The sequence below is a fragment of the Mchenga conophoros genome, linkage group LG7 (genome assembly GCF_057382185.1).
Source record: "Mchenga conophoros isolate Kocher_MC1m ecotype Shallow Benthic linkage group LG7, M_conophoros_male_GT1.1, whole genome shotgun sequence".
Lineage (NCBI taxonomy): Eukaryota > Metazoa > Chordata > Actinopteri > Cichliformes > Cichlidae > Mchenga > Mchenga conophoros.
The window spans coordinates 61,433,753-61,454,996 of record NC_140532.1 but is presented as its reverse complement, the minus strand read 5'-3'; the positions used below and the strand labels follow the sequence as shown (position 1 = coordinate 61,454,996).

The following is a 21,244-nucleotide window of genomic DNA, read 5'->3' as shown; positions in this document are numbered from 1 at the left end:
CTCCACCCCTGAACATATTTCAACTGCCATATTTGACACCAGGTACAGCGCCACCTAGTGGGAACAGGAAATGTCATGTTTTACACTTTGGGGTACAGTATTGTGATGGGTGACATCTGCAGCCTCAAATTTCTCCAGGAAAGCCTTAAGGAGTTGGTCTTGGGTTACAGTGAAAACTGTGACTTTTCACGAAAGGGTGTGACCCCAGCAGCATGGCGAACTTTGATGTCACGCCATGAAGAAACAAATTCGTATAACTCAATGAAATCCAGTCTGATCAGTACCAGACTTTACAGGCATGATGTCAGACCCGCCCTGAACAGATTGATATGCCCATTGTCGGAAATACGGACAGCGCCACCTAGTGGCAACAGGAAATGTCATGGCTTTAACTTTGTTGTACTGATTTTCACAGGTCGATCGTGGCCACCTCAAAAGCGGTGAATATCACCATCAGTCCCTCGTGATGCTTCAGTGCAAAAATTGTGAGTTTAAACTGAACGGCGCACCCTGGTGGCAACGCGGTTCATCATGAAAGATGAAGTGGCTTTTGAGGGGCTTGGAAAGTTTATAGAGGCTTGAAATTTGGCACACACCTCCAAATGGATGAAGGCATTGTTGTTATGTAACCATTTTCCTTGAATAGCGCAAAATGGCTCCACAGCGCCCCCTACAATATTTCAAAACATCAGCCCCTGCTCTGTGTTTCATCTATGAGTCTGACACTTGGTAAGCTTGTGTAAGATATCAAGATGTACAAAAAAGTCTCTTGGAGCAATATCCCAAATCCAACAGGAAGTCAGCCATTTTAAAATTAATGTGTAATTTTGATGACATTTTCCCCCCTTTTCAGGCCTCATACTTTGACGAACTCCTCCAAGGGATTTCATCATATTGAAGCATTCTTCAGTGTGTAGAATCTAAAGACCTTTGTGATGTTAAATTGCGAAGCTTTTTCCGTTCAGGGAAACGGGGTGGTCATGGCGGCACGTAGAGTTTCAATCACTCGCAAAAAGCAGTAATCTGCTGTCACTAAAAAACACAATGTCCAATCTCTCCCAAAGGTCGCAGGTGTGATGAGACTCGAGCTTGGAAATGTTTGTTATGCTATTTGTCAATAATGGTTAGAGCACCACCTAGTGGCATGACTATAATCCTGGTTGAATAAGATGAAATGTTAGCTGGTGATTAAAAGCATGAAATCCATCAATGTGACATCACATCGGACGTGCCGGTTTGAGGTGTTGGCAGTGGCTCGACGTGCCGGGGGTGCGAGGGCCCTCATAACGCTGCTTGCAGCTTTAATCTTCTCCTTGTATTCACTGAGTTAGTATTGTGCTCTTAGTCATCATAAGCCTACCTCCAACTGTTACCTGAGGGCTTATGTGAGGGGCAGTAGGTTGTAAAGCTGCTAATCAAACTGGATGTTGTTGACTGGTTTTAGGCACCAGCAGGCCAGCTGGACACAAAATATTGAGAGCAACAGGTTTCCAATGTCATCATAGCAACAGTACTGTTTGTAACTCTGACTCACTGATTCACATATTCACATAAATTAACAGCTAGACACTTTTATTTCAGGACTGGTCCCCCACTTACTCCAAATTTACAACCAAGAAGAGTGAATGTTGCATTTCTCCTTTATCCCCCCACCTAATAGTCTAACACTAAAAATCTAAGATGTATTCCCATTAACAACTAATAATATTAATAATGGATTGCATTTATATAGCGCTTTTCTAGACAGTCAAAGCGCTTTACAATTCCACCATTCATTCACCCTCACATTCACAATTTTCCTGAGAAATGGTAAATGGACTGATACTTACATAGCACTTTTCTACCTGGAGCACTTAAAGCACAATTTACTACAAGCTTCATTCACCCAATCACACACACATTCATCCACATGCTGTTTTCTGTACGCAAGCTCCTTATCTAATATTCACACACTCAAAACTCAGGTTTCAGTATCTTGCTCAGGAATACTTCAAAACGCTGGAATGGTAAACGGCCCGCTCTACTACCTAAACCACAGCTGCATAATAGCTTACAGCACCTGGTATTCACCCATCTGACCCTGCTCAGCTTCTGAGATCAGATAAAACTGGGTGCGCAAATAGTCAGATACAAGGACTGGAAGGAGTGAAAAGGAGAGAAAATGCAGCCAGTGTCCAAAGATACCATCTAAAATACTAAAGTTAGGTGCTCCCTGAAGTGGTTGACTATTTCCAAGTGTGAGACTCATTTCTGGGCTCTGCTGGCAATCAGCAGAGCTTGACAGGAGCAGAAATAGGGAGACATTACAGTGAAGGCTCATGTTATGACTCAAAACCTTATGACAGATGAATAACTGGGCTTTTCTCTGTTGCGGAAGAAAAGCCTTGGTCACCTCTAATAACACATTGCTGCACACGTCAGTAAACTGACACATGGTACTTTCATTATTTTTTTTTAATTGCAACATAGATTCATTTCCCTTTTGCTGTTATGGAAGCACTCAACATTTCCATTTTTTTCACAACTACGATGAGAACATAGGCCCTGTGTCTAAATCTTGTACGTGTATTCACACAGTGAACCTTTACAGAAGCATTACTCAGTCAACTGCCAAATACCATCACTCCGTCTGTCGAAATATGAAACACCAGCAGTGCAAATATACTAAAGGTCATATTTCATAAAGCCACTAATCGATATTAAATGTGAAGCCACAAACCAAGAACAAAGATTCAAACGACAAAGAGCAACTGAAAATACAAGAAACAAATCAAAAAGATTCATAAAACTACAACAAATAACCACAAAATATGAAGAAAGAGACAAAAATAAGCACACTACAGAGATACACAATAACTTCTCGTTACCCCATGTATACTACACGATGCACAACACACGATTAAAGCGAAACTCGGGCCGATCCCACAACCGTCGCTCGACTGAAAAGTCGACTCAAAATGGGCCAAAAATGGGCCAGCTTAACCACACTACACTGTTTATCTAACCCACTGCTATCTGGGTGTCATAGTGAGATATTAGGTCTAACTCATTCATGAGTTAGACATGCAGCACTTACTGAGATATCCTTCTGCATCTTCTCATATGTCAGTGTCAAAGTGGAACTGTGACCTGGGGGATTAGGTGTCAAAGTGAAGTTGTAGGTGTTGGAGTTTTCTCTCCCTGTAAAGGCTTGCTCGACGTCCTCGATATATCTTTCCAATGGCATCTCCAGTTCCTCTGCCTCATTGCACACCACTTCACCCCTCACTGTATAGGAAAAAATAAATAAAAAGAGAATCACGTCTAAAATTTAAATTAAGAAAAAGATTATCCCAAATCCTCTAGCAGCTAATTCAGCATGTTACTCAATGAGATGGAAACAGTGTTGATTTTTGAGGGGAAAAAGTGTACAGTGGGCACATTTAAGTTTAGCAACATCAGAATCTGTTGCTGTTAATGAATTGAGGCTGGAACCTCCAGTGCTAAAAAGTGCAGCCACACGTTTAGTCCAGATTGGACAATGTATGCGTGAATTAGAGCAAATAAAATTTGATGGCAAATAATTGAAATTTGCCAGGGCGCCACAGCCACGCCCTTTGACAAAAACTCAAAAGATCTACAATTCAATATTGCCTAGGTCTGCAGTTTAGACTGACCAAATGTGAAGTTCATCTGATAAAACCCCAAGGAGAAGTTCTCGAAAGTACAACAACTGGAAATGGTCAAAGCTGTGCCAAAACTCGAAGTGGCGGTCTTTCTGTTGGCTTTGGGACATGGGTCTATCGGACCCATGGATTTGCATGTTACACACGTGTACCAAATTTCATACAACTATGTGAAACCCAGCACGGGGACGTAATTTTTCCTCACTGTGCAGGGGGGTTTTCCAAGCCATTTTGCCCCACCCATGTCTGAAACAAAAATAATAATAAAATTTTCACCAGACTTGACACGTGTGCAATACTTCATGAGTTTTTAAATATGTTAAACCCCCCAAAAAGCCCCTTCATTTGCTTTAATAATTACAATAATGAATGGAGTGATTACAATAAGGCCTTCACATATTTCGTGCTTGGGCCCTGAATGATTTTGATAATTACTGTAAATACAGGGCTGCTGTGGCATAAACGTTGCACTGTGTGTTGATTTAATACATTTACTAAGCACTGTGTACATCCCAGAACCACCAACTTTCCCATTAGTAGATGACCTGTCCTACATCCTGAGCTACAGCTATCCCTCAAATCAGTATGTTACAAATTACTGATTTAAGTTTCACATATATTTCAAGAATCGTTAGTTTCTGAACTGAATCAACCAAAAAGGTCATTCAGTTCCTCTGAATACAGCGGTTTTCAGTGGTTTATAGTCATCTGGTTTTTAGTCATCACTCATCCAACTGACTTCTTGACCCTCTTCAGATTCAGACTGTAGAGACGGAAGAAGTCACTTGGGTCTAGATAAATGGTATCAAGGATTTTTGTCTGAATTACTGAGCTTGCAACAAAACATTCTTTGTCTTTATTTTTTGCATTTAGCATTTTCTAAACTAATTTTCAGCTTAGCATGCAGCAGCTTTCTGAAGAACAAACTAAATTCATCTATCAAAGATATAGCAAAAACTTTCAGAATGGCCAAGTCAGCTACACCAGAACAGCAGAAAACAACTTGGCCCCGTCACACAGGCCCAGAAGCCCATTAGTGACCATTTGGTAACCACCGGTTGATAAGGAAAAATGTATTTTCAGGAATGATTAGCAGGTGGTTACTGGAGGTTGCCAGCAGTTGCTCAGTGAAATTGGTACCAATTTCCAATGTCCCAGGCAACATTTATCTCAAAGGACTTTAAGCCTTTGAAGTTTATCTTGAGCCTCTGAAAACTGAGGACTGTGTATAAAAATGGCATGTGATGTAAAAGAGGTAAGAGTGTATAATATAAGGTAATAAACTGTGAAGTCATGCTGAGTGATTTTTGTTTTTACCTTCCCCTCTCCATGCATCTTGTCCATCAGTAAGCAGCAACTGGAAACCGGTACTAAAGTTGCACCCTTCCCAGTCCACCCGCAGGAAATACGAGGTGTCTGAGCAGAGATTAATTTCGCGCACTGACGTGTGCATCCCTGCAGACAGACAGACCAAAAACTGATTAAAAGATCACTTAAGTTTTCCGAGTACTTTAATAGGTACTTACTACTGGATTTGGTTAACATCATTTCATTACATCAAACCTTTCAATGGCCCCACGTGTGAGGTCAGCATGACAGAAATGTTTGATTACAGGACAAAGACGATCACTCAGAACAACTTTGTACTGATTTCCCTTTGAGGCTGTGGTGTCCAAACCCAGGCCTCAAAGGGCCGGCGTCCTGCTGTGTAGACCCAGGGTGAGATCTAAAACCTGCACGACACCGGCCCTCGAGTTGGCCAAGCCAGCTTTAAGGGATTAAGTGGAGAGGACATACCACCTAAAAAAATAAAATAAAATAAAAAAGATTCCAGTCTGTAATTGTCTTTTCATTGAAGCGCATTTCTGGATTCCCTCATCGAGCAGCCACATGCTTGTGCTCTTCATTAGAGAAAAAAAAATTGACAATGTTTCTATCCACTGTACTTGACCTGTAACTGTACTTGTCAAAGTGGTCAATAATTTATTTTATTTTATGACATAAAGAAATATAGATAGATAGAGTGAGCTTGTCTCATTTTGCAACTCTTCATCATTCTCTCACATAAAGAAATTAAGAAACCACGAAGAGGTTCGTGAATGCAAAGTATTTTTCGGAAAATAAAATAAAATGGTTTTTACTTCTTTGCTTTTGTAAATTTGTAATTTTCTGTATGACCATGGTCTGATCATTATTGATGTAAATCTTTTGAAACTAAAGCTAAAACTGGCTCTTTAAAAGCTAGAGACTGTTAGCATGGGGATTGGCAGACCTGACGACTGGATGCGTTTCAGCAGGAGCAGAGTCCCAGGTAGGGGATGGGTGTCGTTTTGTGGGCATGCTTGATGTTGCCTTACACATGTTCCAGTGCCCCGTCCCACCAGTGTCCTGCCGGTGTAAACGTATCTAATATTTCATGACGCATAGCTGAGTTCCCGGGAAGAGGAGAATGGCAAAAAAACTTCTAAGACCAACAATTTAAAGACTGAAAAGCACAGATAGTGGATGCAGCAGACACTTCTTATTATTTTTAACACTCTGCTTCAATTCAGCTCTTTGTATGTTATGACTTCGTTCTTTTCTGCGGGTGGCTTACGGACCAACAAAACCGTAAGCAAGAGCTGCCCACAGACCAGCTGTAGCACATACTTTGTACACTGCCTTCATCTGACAACAGATGTCACTCGGACATCTGTGCAGTCAAGATCTTGAAGGACTGCATGCCAGCTCTTCTCACATCGGTGAAAACCACCTCTCCCCTCCTCTGTCCAACCAAATAATGTACAAATAATATGACCAAATATGACCAGATAATGGTCATAAATTTACAGGACCATAAATCCCAGACAAGCAGGAAAGCCCAGACCTTCAACTTGTCAGCGACCTCCTCCAGCTTATCCAAAGAAACATCGAAGCACTCCCAGGCCATCCAGTATATATATTCTCTGGGTCTAGTCAGGGGTCTCCGCCGGAGCCTCGTCTCACTAGGACATGACTAATTGGAATACTTTATCCAAGAGGCGCCCACCTCAGCTGACTCATTTTGATGTAGAGGAGCAGCGGCTCTACTCTGAGCCTCTCTTGACTAACTGAACTCACGCTGTCACGAAGGGAAAGCCCATCCACCTTTCACAGAAATCTCATTTCCACTGCTTGTATCCATGAAGATGGATAGTGCCAAAAAAAACAACTGACGAAGAACAGTCACAGGTAACAGAGCTGGTTTTATTTAAAGTTTTCTTTGGTATGCGGGGAGACATTGACATGCAGAGTTGAAAACAGTCGTAATTTTTCAGTGGAATAAATTTCTTGTACTGCAACCTTTAACAGCAATAGTTTTACGACAGGTTTTGCAAATTTGCAAATTGTTCGACATCCTCCTTGTAAAATCCAAACGACAGCTAGTCTAATTCCTACAACAATGCTCCATCTCGTGGTAGATGGTTGCATAACATTTAGGACACAACAAGGTATCAAAGGGTATTCACTAATTACCAAATAATAAGTATCTAGTTTCATTCCAACCTAGGGAAACAAAAAATACATCAAAACTAGAAACCAAAATAAAAGAAATGAATTAACCTCACTAAAAAGAGTCAGTTGCTATAAGCATAGGCATGGCTGGATGTCTCAGCTTCACATTAATTTCTCTGAAGTTGTGGAATTCAGCCCTTCTTTTTGTCACAAAAAATTGGCAGACATCAGCAGTGAGCAAACTCATTTACTGTTTAGTTCAAGCCAAGATGATTAAAAGCGAGCTTGTGTCAATAGGATCTAAACAGCAGAAGCTTTGACTTTCTACAGGTTTTTCAAGCCAGGGGTGGCTCAGGTGGTGGAGCAGATCAGCTACTGATTGGAAGGTTGGTGGTTCGATCCTTGGCTTCCCCAGTCTGCATGGGCCCAAATATCCTTGGGCACAACCCCAAGTTCCCCAAGCGTCGTGTGAATGTTGGTTAGTTTGCACTTGTGTTTAGAAGTGCTTGTATGAGTGGGCGTGAATGGGGTGAATGAGGCATGTTGTGTACAGCGCTTTGAGTACTCCGGAATATAAGAATCAGTCCATGTGGGTCTACTGGAGACCTGTCCTCACACTGTCTACAAGACTGCTTTTCGATTTGTAAGAGTGCTGCTATTTTTGCACATCACACTTCAGAGCATTAACATAAGCATTTAGTACTGAAGCAGATGTTGGAAAGATGTAATTAAAGGTGCAGTGCTCTCAAACATGTGTCTGGCTTCATGGTGCTGTTTATCAATCCAACAACCTTCTCCACTGCACACAGCCTGTGTTTAGACCTAATTAAAGGCTGTGTATCAGTGCATTAGAGCAGTTACATAGTTACACAGTTATGATAACATGGTTGTAAAAAGCTCAACTTGGCCATGTTGCCACTTTAGCCAATACAGTAGCCAAAATTGACATCGCATTTTATGTATGTGACTAGAGGCCGGTTATGCTTTATAATTTATTTTAATTTAAAGATCACAAACAGAATTGGACCCTTGGAAAGCCTTAAACATCACCGACTCTTAAACATCAACACAGAATTTTACAAACTGAAAAAGGAAAAATAAAAACTTGAGCAGACTCCCTTTACATGTATTTTAGCCCAGTCCATTGTAAATGGCTAACAATCACTTACACTCACTTTCATGCCTATGATCATTTTACAATGACCAATCACAGTAACATTGATGTCATTGTACTGTAGGAGGAAGCTGGATTAGTAGAAGAGAGCCCACAAAGACACAGGAAGAATATGAAGAACTCCAAACAAAAAGACCGCAGCAGGGTATGGAACTTCTTGCTGTGAGGTAACACTGCTAACCACTGCATCACTATGGCTTCCTCCATGAAACACACAACAGTAATTTAACAAAACCGACTCAATTTAAAAATAGAAGGTGACACACTAACTGTGTCTGATCTCTTTTCCAGATCGTCAGGCTCCCATATCTCGCTCCTGTCAGGTTACAGCTGAATAATTAGCTTAACGAAAATTTGAGTAAATGATGACAACAGACGTCATAAAATAACATATATAGAGCTCCACTGACGACGGCTTTTACTCACGCACGCAGGTGAACAAGGTGAACATACTCTAAGTTGATTAAATTTACTCTGATCAGCTGTTCTCAAACAGAAAATTCAAAGTTGCCCATCTCAGAGGTGATCAACTCGGAGTTTATTTTTAAACTCAGACTTTGTTGAACAGGATTTCTAGTTACAGAGCAAGTGTGCTGAGCAGCAACATTTGGGAGACTAATATATGTACTAAAATCCCGTTCGTTTAATGTTTTCTCACAGTCCACTCTAAGTATTAGGATGTATGTCCAAACAACTGTCCCATGAATGATTAAAAGAAATGCGCTCCTTCTCACAGTTGGACGTCTGTTTCCGAATCAAACAAACTTCTTGGTGCTTCTTGCAGCAAACTCAGTCTCAACTATTAAAACGCGTCAGCGATCTTTGCTTTTCCAAGACTGGCGGCAACTTGAGGTTTACACTGAGAACAGATCCCGCGACTGCACTGTATGCTAACATGACAAGAACAAGCAGCTAGCAAGTGCTAGCGAGCTCAGCTCAGAGTGAGACACGGGTTGTTTGTAAACACAAGCACGAGGGTAGAAGCGCTCCTTCACATCTATATGAGAACAGCACATCTATTAATGTCCTACCTTCAGCGCTTCAGCTGCACCTTTATGCGTCCGCCAATTTGTTTTGGGTTTTTGTTGACAAGCTGCACCGGGAACGTGGATGTACGTCATCACCCAGCGACATCCAGCAACCAAACAGATGAGGGGTGTGTGTGTGTGTGTGTGTGGGTGGTAAGAATGATGGGAAACTACGAAAATATCACTAAAGACTCAAGAAAAAGAAAAAAAAATTATACATCTCTCCAGGTGTCCTGCAAGCAAACATTCATATCCTTTAGAACACCTGCTTATTTACTTTCTTAAACATTTTTTTCTGCATTTGCTATATAATAGACCTCAAGTTAGAATATCTAGCTGTTTCATTAAACTATTACCAAAAAATACTGCACATTTGATATAAACAGTTATGTCATGCATACATTTTCTTCCACTTATCTGCAACTGGTTCATGGAGGCTAGTAGCCTAAGCAGAGAACCTCCTTCAGCTTATCCAGTGTCTTCATGCCACATATTTCACACACAAGGACCAGTACTATAGGCAGAAACATGGGTGTGCCATTGGTTCCCCAATTTCCCCCACTGTGACCAATTTGTATATAGAGGAAATGGAAGAGAGGGCTCTGTTATCCTATCCTGGAACACCACTGATTCAGCACATTGGTTCAAGGATGTGTATGACACCTGAGTGAAAATCAAATCTCAGGGTAAAGGTAAGGGTACACCTTTCACCATCTTAAAATGCTGTGACTGCAGCCATTCTCCAACTCTCAGTGAGTGGTACTCATGGCCCTTGATCATTGGCCATTACAATTTGCATATTACTGTTTATGAAACTGAGTTCATGACCCATTGTTAGCCAGTAATGCTAGTTTTGGTCATTATGCAAGTGTACTGTTTAGGTTGGGGAAACCTGCTGTCAACTGAGAGTGAAGAATGGCCTGTATTTGTATAGCGCTTTATTAGTCCCTAAGGACACCAAAGCACTTTACACATCCAGTCATCCACCCATTCACACACACATTCACACACTGGTGATGGCAAGCTACATTGTAACCACAGCCACCCTGGGGCGCACTGACACAAGAAGTCACTTGAATGAGTGACGAAATGTTTCTCCCACTAAAAACACAACATCCAGATGAACAGAATCAACTTTCTGGGATATATTACTCACAACATCCAACAATTCAACAGTGGGTTACAGAGGAAATTATATCTGATCCTGTCAGAAAAGTGTGTAAACAGTGAACCAAACTGGGAACATTTTTAACCCAGTGATTTTGGGTGTGTAGTGTGAAGGGTTTGTGGGAAATGCAAATAGATAAACAGGAAGGGATTACTGTTACAGTGAACCCGTTACATTAGTAGGCTCCACCTCAGGGTAGGAAATGCAGCCAAGTAATAAAAAAAGCAAAGAAAACAATGGATCCCACTGAGGCTGAAAGAATAAAAGAGATCAGGCTGGACTGTACACTGCTTCAGATGTATTTGTGTCTGACCTTGTGTAGTTTGCTACTGGAACAGTTTTTGTCCCACAGGAACTTAATTACCAACTGCAAGAAAAACTTTATGGATAGCCTTTTGCTGAGCATTTGGGTCTGACCTTGTTATAGCTATGAAAGTTTAATTAGACAGTGTTTTGGGAGGGATTTAGCATACACTCATTTCCTGTCCGTTTGGAAACCATGGTTGTCTTTTTTTTTTAGCACAGTCCCATTCATGTAGTTATGAACGTCAAGATCAGAACTGAAACTGTACAGGTTACTCCAAATCAAATCTGTCATACATACATCTCTGAACTTCTGATCACACTTTTAGTAAATCACTACAAAAAAACAGCTGTTGTGGGCTTTTGTGTGTACTTCTATGTGCTTTAACATAGTAGAAAGAACATCAGTGAAAGGACAGCCTCTCAAAGCCATTATTCTTGAAATAACTGCTTACCAAACTTAAATCCCTGTTTTGTGGTAAGGTCTACATTTCAATTCGCTTGAAATTATTTAACTATAAAGAAAACTGTGCTTATTGTGTCCGTTAAACATCAGAGAATTAGAAGTCCTCCAGTTTGTCTTTAAGACTTGGGATGTCTGTATGTGAGGGGGTTAAGCAGGTCATCTACTAATTATTATGTTAATTATAAGGTTATATGTTTTTATTAATTAAAAGCATAAAGTAACCAATCCCACATATCTTGTCATGTTAAACCGCTGTTCTCAAAACTCTTGGTTAATATTTGAACTTATAAGAGGAGTGACAATGGGAAGAAACAAAAAAAGCACCACTAAGAACCGATGGCACAAGATGGCAAATGTAAATGAAAATTAAACTAAAATGAATGTAAATGAAACTGGAAGTTTAACTGGAGTCGATACAAAACTTTAAAAATAACAGCTAAATGGTTTTCAATCAGGATTCACTAACATCAGTCAGACAAATAGCTGAGGCTGAGATACGAACTGAAAAGATGGAAGATTTTGTTCAAAATGTGGAACAGTATAAGATGATAAAAATGATGAAATATCAGGAAAACCAACTACTTGACCAAGAAGGGAGATCTTTAAAGAATAAGAATATTCACTATTCCTGAAGGAATGGAGGGATTTTGTGAAGAAGCTTCTACAAGACACAATGGGGATTCACCTGGCTACAGAGCTGAATATTGAACAAACACATTGGGTGACTACTCCAAAACCCTCTGGAGACAAAATACTGCATGACTTTTAACAGGAACTCTTCAAAGAGAGCATATAACCCCTGTTCTAGCTTCACTCCACTGGCTGCCTGCCTCAATTTAGCAGTTTGGAGACAAAGTTAGAGAGACATAAAAAGACAAAGAAACAGAAAAGATTCATGGATGTAGTGAAGGAGGCCATTATGCTGGAATAGGGGGAGATGGAGGTAGATTCTATGCTAGAAGGAGCAGACAGAAGGAGAACATGACTTGGGTCAGAAACAGATCATAGGTTGGGTTAAATTAATAACAGTAAACACATGTTTTAAAGCTCAATTTTAAGGAAGAGTGGGAGTAGAGTGGCTCGCCTCCTCCTCACAAGTCAAAGTGTCCTTTGGCAAGATACTGAACCCTGAGTTGTCCCTGAAGTATTCATCAGAGTCTAAATGTGTGAGAATGTCAGACAAGGTATAGAAAAAAAGTTATTGTATGAATGTGTGAGTCATTGGGTGAATGAGGCTTTGAGTACTCAGAGTAGAATAGTGCTATATAATTACTAGCCCATGTTTTTTTTTTACCATCTTATAAATTCAGCACAAATTTCACGTGCATTTATCCATAGAATTGCACTAACACGGTTAGTGTTAGTGGTTAGCATTAACTTTAAAATGAAAGACAAAAAGAACCACTGGCTTCAATCTGCACAAAAAAATATAAAGTGATTACAAAGAGACACAAAATCAAAAAGTCACACAATTATTAGCAGACAGAAAGACTCCAAAAAGACACAAAAGAGGCAGAAAAAATAAAATAAGACACGAAGATAGATAAAAAGAAACTCAAAGGAGGAAGAATACAACAGCAAAGAAATGCATAAAAAGTACAGAGTGCAAAATATCACAGCACTACAGCAAAGAAACACAAAACAACTACAAAAAAAATGTACAAAAAGCCATTAGCATCTGATAGCTGTTTGTACCATCGATGCTTGAGCCATGTTGCTAATATATCGAAAAGAGTAGTGTATGATTACTTTTAATGGTGCCATCATTATGGTAGTTAGGGATATGACCTTGAGGTTCTGAAGATTTACGTATGTATGCATGCTCAGAGGAGAACAGGACTGAGGCAAGATGTTGGGCAATTCAAAATCATAAAAACAATACTTGGAGGAAAGGCCCCCTTTCAGTTTCTCTGAAATTGGAACCAGGAGACATAAGAGAATGAAGCCTCTGTGCTTTTGTTATAAGGCACACTCTCCTGTGGATGAAAACTTTTTGGTAAGTTGTGTAATCCTCCACTGTGGGCTGCGAGCTGGCACAGTGCAGGAGCTGTCTGGCTGCAGTTTCACTTTGCCTCCATGAGAAAGAATCCAGCTGTGTGCAGACTGTGTGTGTGTGTTTGGGGGAGGGGGGGGGGGGGTCTTATGAGGGTAGCCACTCTCCCCCACTCACTCTGCTATGATTTACTGCGTCACAATTTCCAGAAACTATCCTTCCTATGAGCAACTGTGTGAAAAATATACTATCATTAACATGCAAGCATATAAAACAAATATACATTTGTCATAATTTCCTGTGTAAGACTTTTCTTTGATTAACTCTTTTGGAAGTGAAGCCAAGATGTTAACCTAACCCTAACATAAACAACATGTGCAGTACCAGCCAAATCTGTTCCACAGAGGCATTAAAGTCCATTATTGTCACAGAGAGAGACCAACTCAGACTGCATGATCCAGGTTTAACCAAAACCATAGCTGTGAATAGGTGAGAGAAATGGCAGAGAAAGAAGAGGAACACAACACATCCAGGTAAAGCAGAGATGTGGCTGATGAAGATGGAGAAACAGAGGACTTTATGATCTAATTCATGAAATCAGTTTAACATACAATTGTGATTAGTTACAACTGACTAATGCATATGAACGTAAGACTGTGGTTGCATTATCTTAGACACGAGCCACAATTCAACCGTGCATTAGTGTATTACTGTAGGGTTTTTACTTTACAACATAAAACGACTTGAGGCAACTGTTGTCACTATTTAAATAATATTGAACTGAACTGCATGGGGACGAGTCAATGTCATCATTGTGCTCCACTACTTAATGTAAGTGTGTTGCTTCTTTTCATTGAGGTTTGTGGGCATTTGTTCATACACAGCTCAATGAAGGTCCCATCACAGCCATTCAGGCGTACGGGCGTGTTTGAGGTCTGGACTTTGACTGGACCACTGCAGCACTGATTCTTTCTTTTTTCAGTTATTCTTTTGTAGATTTGCTGCTGTGCTTGCATTTACTGCCCTGTAGATGACCCAGTTTCATACAGATGGCCTCACATTTGACTCTAGAAAACTTTGGTTCATGCTCCGCTCAGTGACTGCAAGGTGCCCAAATCATCCTCCACCACTGTGTTCACAGCTGGTCTGAGGTGTTTGTGCCATTACTCCAAACGTGCTGCTGTTACTATGGACAAACATCTCTTTGGTTTTATTGTTCCAGAAGTTTTTAATGTTTTGTTTAGATGCAGCTCTGCAAAGCTACACTGTGCTTTTACATAATTTCCTTAGGGATTAATAAAGTATTCTGATTCTGTGCTGACATGTTGCTTTTAGAAGTCATAATTGCACAAACCTTTGCAAGTTGTAGTGTAATGAGTCCAAGATCAAGAAGGGTTGTTGCAGTTTCTCTGAACATTGCACAGTCAGACCTTTGGGTCTTAATTGTTTTCCACTCGTGAAGAATTTTTCTTGGGCTACAATGATGGACTTTAGATTGTTCGGATAGAGCTTTGTAACTCTTTCCAGAGTAATTAGATTGCTGATGTTTTTCTTGGGCTTGTATTTGACCAGGATATATCCTTCAATGCACATATTAAACAGATATGTAGGAGTGCTTTGTTCCATTTGCACAATATCTCTAAAATTAGAAACATCCCGATGTTGAAAAACTAGTTTATGTATTTATTACTTCTAGGCTGGAGTACTGTAATTCATTGTTGAGTAGATGATTATTATGTTCTGATATGTAAAGCGTTTTCTTTTTAATATAAATAAACTCAAGAAGAAAGATCTTTCTAGGCCAGCACTACATCAGGTCAGCATTGATAGCCACTATTTTTCTCATCAACTAAAGCAGTTTTGTCTGCCGAGGACTGCACTGGATTTCCAAGAAACCTTTTGCATCATCAATGATGTAATTTCTTTTCTTCGTGCTCTCAGGGGAGGTTTTCAGTGCAACACAGGCCCTTGCTGTTCCACTGAAAACAAAGATTTATCTTCATCTTGAAAGAAAAAGTCTGGAGTGAACATTTGAGTAAAGTCCAAAAAAATGATCTGTTATTCCTCAAGCTTCCTGTGAGCCTCCTCTCTGTAGCTGCCAGTGTATAATGTTTGAGGTTCAGTTTATTATCAAGTCGAACTGCTGACATTCTTATTGATCAGTCATATAAGCCCCCCTGGTGAGCTGTGAAAACTGAAAACACACTGCAATATTATCACATTATTCCCTTATGCCTATGAGAAGGAAATTTTCCTTGCAGCTTTAAAACACCCCTTAAAGAGAAAAAGATGTTGGTTGTTGACACTGTACCAGATTTTTATGCAAAACAAAAACAGGACTTTCAGCGCTGTGAGAATCAAAGACACAATTTTTTAGAGGAAGGCCTGCAGCCTACTGACTATAAGTTCTCTACATTTTGCAGGCCAAAGCTTAACTGGTCCATAACAGAAGCTTAGAAAGACTTAGTACTGCCTCTGAGTGGCCGTGCTTCCACATTGCAGCTCCACAAAGCCTCACAACCACACATGTGCTGATTATGCAGCAAGTGGAGTCCACATCCACACATACAGTCCTTAAGTAACAGCCGCTGTACAAAGACTTTTTATTTAATGACAGCTTTAATAACAAAGGTATTGCACAAGCCATTTAGGCCATTTTTATACACCCTGTGATTTTCAGAGGCTCAAAAGTAATTGGACAACTGAAGACAACCCAGTGGATGACTGTAAAATTCTTGGTGAAATAAAAATTCCCTTCAATCACATCCTGATTGTTTAATTTACAATCCACTGTTTGAGCGGGCAATCCATATGCTGAGGGAAATTGCAGGGGCCTTAGTCTGTGTCCACTTATGACTACTTCCTGCAACAAGAATTCTTAACTATAGCATATCAAAAGTAGCTGTGGAAAACTTTTTATTAAAAAGATCTCATTCATATACAGTGGTATACAAGACTTCATTCCCTGTTAGTGGGTAACCTGTCCATTTATGAAGTCCAGAAGCTGAGGTGGGTCAGAGAAGTACAACGAGGGACACACATTAGCACTGCTCAGTTCTGTGATTAGAACTTCACCACTTTAGGCTGCTTGGGTTTGGCTTTCTTTACTGGAATGTGCACTTCCTCATGGTCTGCACTCATGTTGTTGGACAACCAGCCCACTGTCACATGATTATCTGGAAGCATATGAAGAGGGAAAGAATAAGAAACATCAGCCATGCCCCGCCCAAATCCTTTCCCATTATTTCTAGCTACCCACCACACCACAGGCTAGAAACACATTTGTTATAGACCTACAGACCTTTACATTTTCAGCTTCCTAAGCCAAAGATGTTCTCTAATTAATATCAGACTTCTGAGTGATTTTGCAAACTAATCTAAAATGGATCATTTTTCAGGTGCACTGAAATCCCAAAAGCAAACGTTTAATTCCAAAGGTACTCACTTGGAGTCTGGTGCTCTGGACAGTCCTTCTGAAAATGTTCCACTGAGCCACAAATATGACAGCAACCTCCTGCAAAACACAAGATGCAGATGCAGTTCTGTCATCGTAAAGGGTTATTTTAAACATTCAATGGTGCAAAGCTAGCTTCCAAAAATACAAATATAAAACTAGAAATGAGCACAATAGGTCTGCTTTACAGATTTAGGAACCGGATGCATAAAAACATGCTGGGTCCATTTTATTTATATAGGACCAAATCACAGTAACAGTTGCCTCAAGGCGCTTTAAAACACAAACACTTGAATGCTAATGTTCTCCTTTCTGATTAAAACTACCTCAGAGAGCTAAAAGGTTAGATGAAGACCTCCTGCCATTGTAGCTTAAAGACTGAGTAAACTGCCAACATGGAACCAGCTATCCTCTCTCATGCGAGTGTGAAATTACTTATCGAGGACATGATGTATGAATATCTGTCTTTTTACCTTGAGCGTAAAGTCCTTTGGGATTATCAGGGCAGGATCGTGACAGATGTCCAGTCTGACCACAGATAAAGCACTTTGCATATGGGTAATCACCTGAGAGAAGCAGCATGGTTACAGCAGTGTTACAGGCAAATCTGATACAGCTGTTCAGGTGTTAGTCTCTGTGTTTATTCCTCACCCAGAGCAGGGTCCACTTTAGCTTTGCATTTGTAGATTTCATGTTCAGTGGAGCCACAGCGGAAGCAGATGCCTCGGCCCATCTCCTCATCTCTGTCAGCCTCTGGACAGTCTGCCAACCCGTGACCGGGCTTCCTGCAGTTAAAACAGAACTGAGAAGAGACACGTGAGTGAGGATTCAGAGGAGCATCATAGATCACATCGGGGTCAACAGAATTTCTATAAGTTCACGAAGATTTAAAAAAACATCACAACTTCTAAAAACGTTTTAAAATATACCAGTTTGATGCGCACTGAACACTTTCATTGAAAAGTGTGTGAGCTCAATATTTATATGTCAACTCACAGCTTCCCAAATTGATCACAGAGATTTACTGTTTTTGTTTATCTTATTTTAGTTATCCTAGGATTTTTTCATAGATTCAACTAAAGAAACAGTGTGGTGTGTTTTTGTGATGAGCTGCTGGTAACAAAGCTGTGCCTAAAGTTACATGTAGGCACAACACTGGTTCGTCAGTGTGAAGTGGCTTAATAGATTCCTGTCAAAATGCCAGGAACACGAACTACACTAAAGCAGAGTGAAAAAGCAGCCAACGTCCAAACTGAAACTTTGAAGGAGCTTCAGAAAGCCTGGACAACTACGGCTAAAGAAATGAGAACAAAGTGTCACTTCCAGATCAGGTGTAGCCACCATGAAGCCTCCTGACAGGTGTGATGTTCACGGCTGTGGTGGCAGATTTCAACAACTGCAGTGCTCCCCAAATGACCACGGGTGGCAGTATCTCACACTCCTGCCCTATCTTTATTGAACTATAGCTCACCAGCTAACTAACTTTCCACAGTCTAAGACCGAACTCCATCCTCCAACATGAACATGTTTGCCTTCAAACAGCGTGGTTTATCAGAGACTAACCCCAGAATTCAGGAGTGGATAGAATGGCCTGCCTGCAGTCCTCACCTTAAACCCATAGAACACTTGTAGGATCACCTTTGCGTGCTGTTCATAACTGCTCAAAGAAGTCCTACCATTAATTAATGTTCAAACTTAAATATGACGAACCAATCTCTATTAATCTATGTACTGTAGTTTTTCAAGGTAGCAGTAGTTAAACCACTGTCTGAGGTAATTATAGGCCAATCTCCAACCTTCCTGTCATCTTAAAAATCCTTGAAAGAGCAGTTGTTAAACAGCTAACAGATCACCTGCAGAGGAATGGCTTATTTGAAGAGTTTCAGTCAGGTTTCAGAGCTCATCCCAGCACAGAAACAGCTTTAGTGAAGGTTACAAATGATGATAACATTGTATTAGAACATGCTGTAGGTATTACAGGTACTGCGCTGCAGTGGTTTATATCATATCTAATAGACTCCAATTTGTTCATGCAAGTTAACCTTGTGGAGTTCCGCAGGTTTCCCTACTAGGACCAATTCCGTTTACATTACATGTATAAACTGATAAAACTTAGGTTTTTTTCCATCTATCAGCAAGAGTACTGAGAGCACTATGTGGGATCTTTACCTTACAACATTAAACTGATGTAAGACGATTACAGCTCAAACCACAAATGGAATTTCCTTACAAATACAAGCTTTCCAGTTGTATAAGATTTATATATTGTTGAAACAAAGAAATAATGGACCAAACACAATTTTCTTCACTTTTTGTGTCTACTTTATTTTTTCAGACCAAATGTAGGTATTCTAATTCAATGAACTGTGAACTACTACTATTACTACCACTACTTCACTACTGTGAACATGTTGGGAGTTTCCAAAAGTCTTAGTTGGGAAAATGTTTCAGACTTTCAACAACTCACCATTTTGTTCTTCTTATTGGTCTGTCTTTTTATCCTCCTGTCCTCCCTCTTCTTGTCCTTCTTTAGAGCATTTTGCACCTCCTCTCTGAGCTCATGCTCTCCCTCCTGACTTTTTTTAGCCAGGTGCTGCCCCGTTTGCTGGAGATACTCCAGGAAGCCGTTTACATCCTCGCTGACGTACTGCTTTTTCTTGCCGTTGGGTTTCTTTATAGCAGACCCACTGGGCTGTGTCTTTCTCAGAGGATTCCTCTCAGCTACTCCTTTAACGCCAGCAGTGCTGCTGCTGCCACCGTCGCCTCCTCCGGCTCCTGGTGGTCGTCTTGTTCTCAGCTGACTCCAGGGGGTGGCCTCCGCTGGTTTGTGTTTGTGGACGTTGTTAGCTCTCGCCCACCTCGTCATGACTGCAAACAAAACACTGAAGCACAAGAAGAAGGATTTCAAAGGAAACGTGGTGACATACACTTCATCAACAGGAATATTTCCAAACGTCTTCATAAAAGCATTCAGATATAGATGGGTGAATAAAGCCTTGGTAAGCTTTTGAGGTTACTTCCTGGTTGTACTGAAAAATGATTTGAAGCTTAAAACCCTCAAAGATGGATCCTACCAGTAACATCTATTGGTCAGCTGCAATTATAGCAGCCATGACTTCTAAAGCAACAGTAGGCGTCACCCCTACCTCATTTTGACCCCGTAGAAATTCATGCTAAACTAGTAATAGGCTGCCCCACTAGTAAACCTGGTTACGTAGCCCTTGTTATTTGGACACCTTTTGACATGAAGGCTGTTGTAAAATGATCATAATAACCTTATAAAGTAATCTTAAATACTGATATTGTCAAATCCCACTTAAAATTGGAACAGAAATTAGATGAAAATGAACAACTTCATCATTACTGCTGTTATTGCAGGTAGGAGTTAAAATGATCCCTCCTGGCTCTAGTGTTAAATGTGTTGTCCTGTTAGATTTCAGACAGTTTTGTTTTGTGACGTGAGATGACAGACATTTTAACATCACAGTGTTGGAGGTATGATTTTAAAGTCTGTGAGTTCTAGCAACTGAAGATCTCTCCCAGCACCATGAAGCAGGGAGGAAACACTGAACATTCCAAGTCTCCTCATAATGAATGAAACAGCAGCAAAGATTCCAATCAGTCACCTCACTTCAGAGAAAATTAAGACTTTTGTACTCAGCCATAAACATATTAGAAATATGGTATCTTACCAGAATTCCCATGATGCACTGGTTGCATCGTCACTAACCATACATTAATACACCTCTCTGCATTTAATTATGAATTATTATTCATCTCTTGCTCTCTTCCACTGCATGTCTGCTTCCTGTCTTCCTCCCCTCATAGGGGCCATCTGATGTTTGGGGTTTCTCCGTATTGCTGGTGGGGCTTAACCTTACAATACAAAGTGCCAGTCCAAAAACAAATCAGTCCAAGGTACAAAGTTTTCGAAGGAGGATGCGTAGTTTCTAATGTCCCCTCCACCGCTCATCGTTGTTTAAACGCAGCAGTGAACGTGTAGCATTTCCAAATCAGTCAAAGCTTCAAACCAGCGCATGTAGAGCTGAACCACATGCTCATTAACACATTAACATGCATCACTACCGCAGCCTATTCTCTTCTATCGTCAACGACCACTGAGCACGTACCAAACCCCCTGTCTGCTCGACATTTTGATAAAAGTGTCTTTACAAATGTCAAGAAACTTCGGCTAAATAGCGTTACCTCCCCACGTCTTCAGCCCGTGTTTGGTTTTTAAACCGGAAATACTTTCTTTTTCTTAATGGTGATTTGTGTGCATGTGTATGGCGCAGGTCTGCCACCCTTTGGTGTGGAGTCATTACTGCATATGAGCGCAATAATAAAAAATAAAGAAATTAAAAAATACATTTAAAAAACTAAATATATATAAATGTGTGTGTGTGTGTGTGTGTATTGTGTAATTTGGAAAGTTATACTTTCTCCACTGCTGATAATAAAATATTAATATAGTATAAATATTAATAAATTAGGAAAAAGGGGGCCGTCTGACTGTTGT

The 21,244-nt window shown here is 40.4% G+C and overlaps 2 protein-coding genes across 3 annotated transcripts in view; both read right to left on the bottom strand.

The window, feature by feature from the left end:
* xrcc4 (X-ray repair complementing 4) overlaps positions 1–9,454 on the bottom strand; it is an 86,212-nt gene extending 76,758 nt beyond the window's left edge. The window contains exons 1-3 of the mRNA XM_085280605.1: positions 9,345–9,454; positions 4,983–5,120; positions 3,077–3,267 (exon numbers count right to left, since the gene is read on the bottom strand). Of these exons, the coding sequence (XP_085136731.1) occupies positions 3,077–3,267; positions 4,983–5,118 (327 nt within the window). The 5' untranslated portion in view covers positions 5,119–5,120; positions 9,345–9,454. The remainder of the gene's footprint in view (positions 1–3,076; positions 3,268–4,982; positions 5,121–9,344) is intronic.
* A 6,417-nt stretch (positions 9,455–15,871) lies between these two features.
* zcchc9 (zinc finger, CCHC domain containing 9) lies at positions 15,872–20,989 on the bottom strand. 2 transcript variants are annotated; one of them, XM_085280604.1, is made up of 6 exons: positions 20,932–20,989; positions 19,193–19,607; positions 17,377–17,527; positions 17,199–17,291; positions 16,717–16,785; positions 15,872–16,447 (listed from the first exon to the last, which is right to left on the bottom strand). In XM_085280604.1, exons 2-6 carry the CDS (start codon positions 19,589–19,591, stop codon positions 16,335–16,337), a joined length of 825 nt encoding a protein of 274 aa, XP_085136730.1. In that variant the 5' UTR covers positions 19,592–19,607; positions 20,932–20,989; the 3' UTR covers positions 15,872–16,334. The 2 variants fall into 2 exon arrangements, with proteins under 2 accessions (XP_085136730.1, XP_085136728.1); XM_085280602.1 differs by lacking the exon at positions 20,932–20,989 and adding an exon at positions 20,418–20,894.
* Positions 20,990–21,244: the final 255 nt, after the last annotated feature.

What these genes read in the sequence shown, in the direction of transcription:
- zcchc9 (XM_085280602.1), bottom strand. Translation starts at nt 20,458, where the DNA reads ATGGTTAGTGACGATGCAACCAGTGCATCATGGGAATTCTG. An exon ending in AGTGCATCATGGGAATTCTG is followed by an intron (nt 19,608 to 20,417) that starts GTAAGATACCAT and finishes CTTGTGCTTCAG; the next exon opens with TGTTTTGTTTGCAGTCATGA. An exon ending in TCCAGAGCACCAGACTCCAA is followed by an intron (nt 16,448 to 16,716) that starts GTGAGTACCTTT and finishes ATATGCTTCCAG; the next exon opens with ATAATCATGTGACAGTGGGC.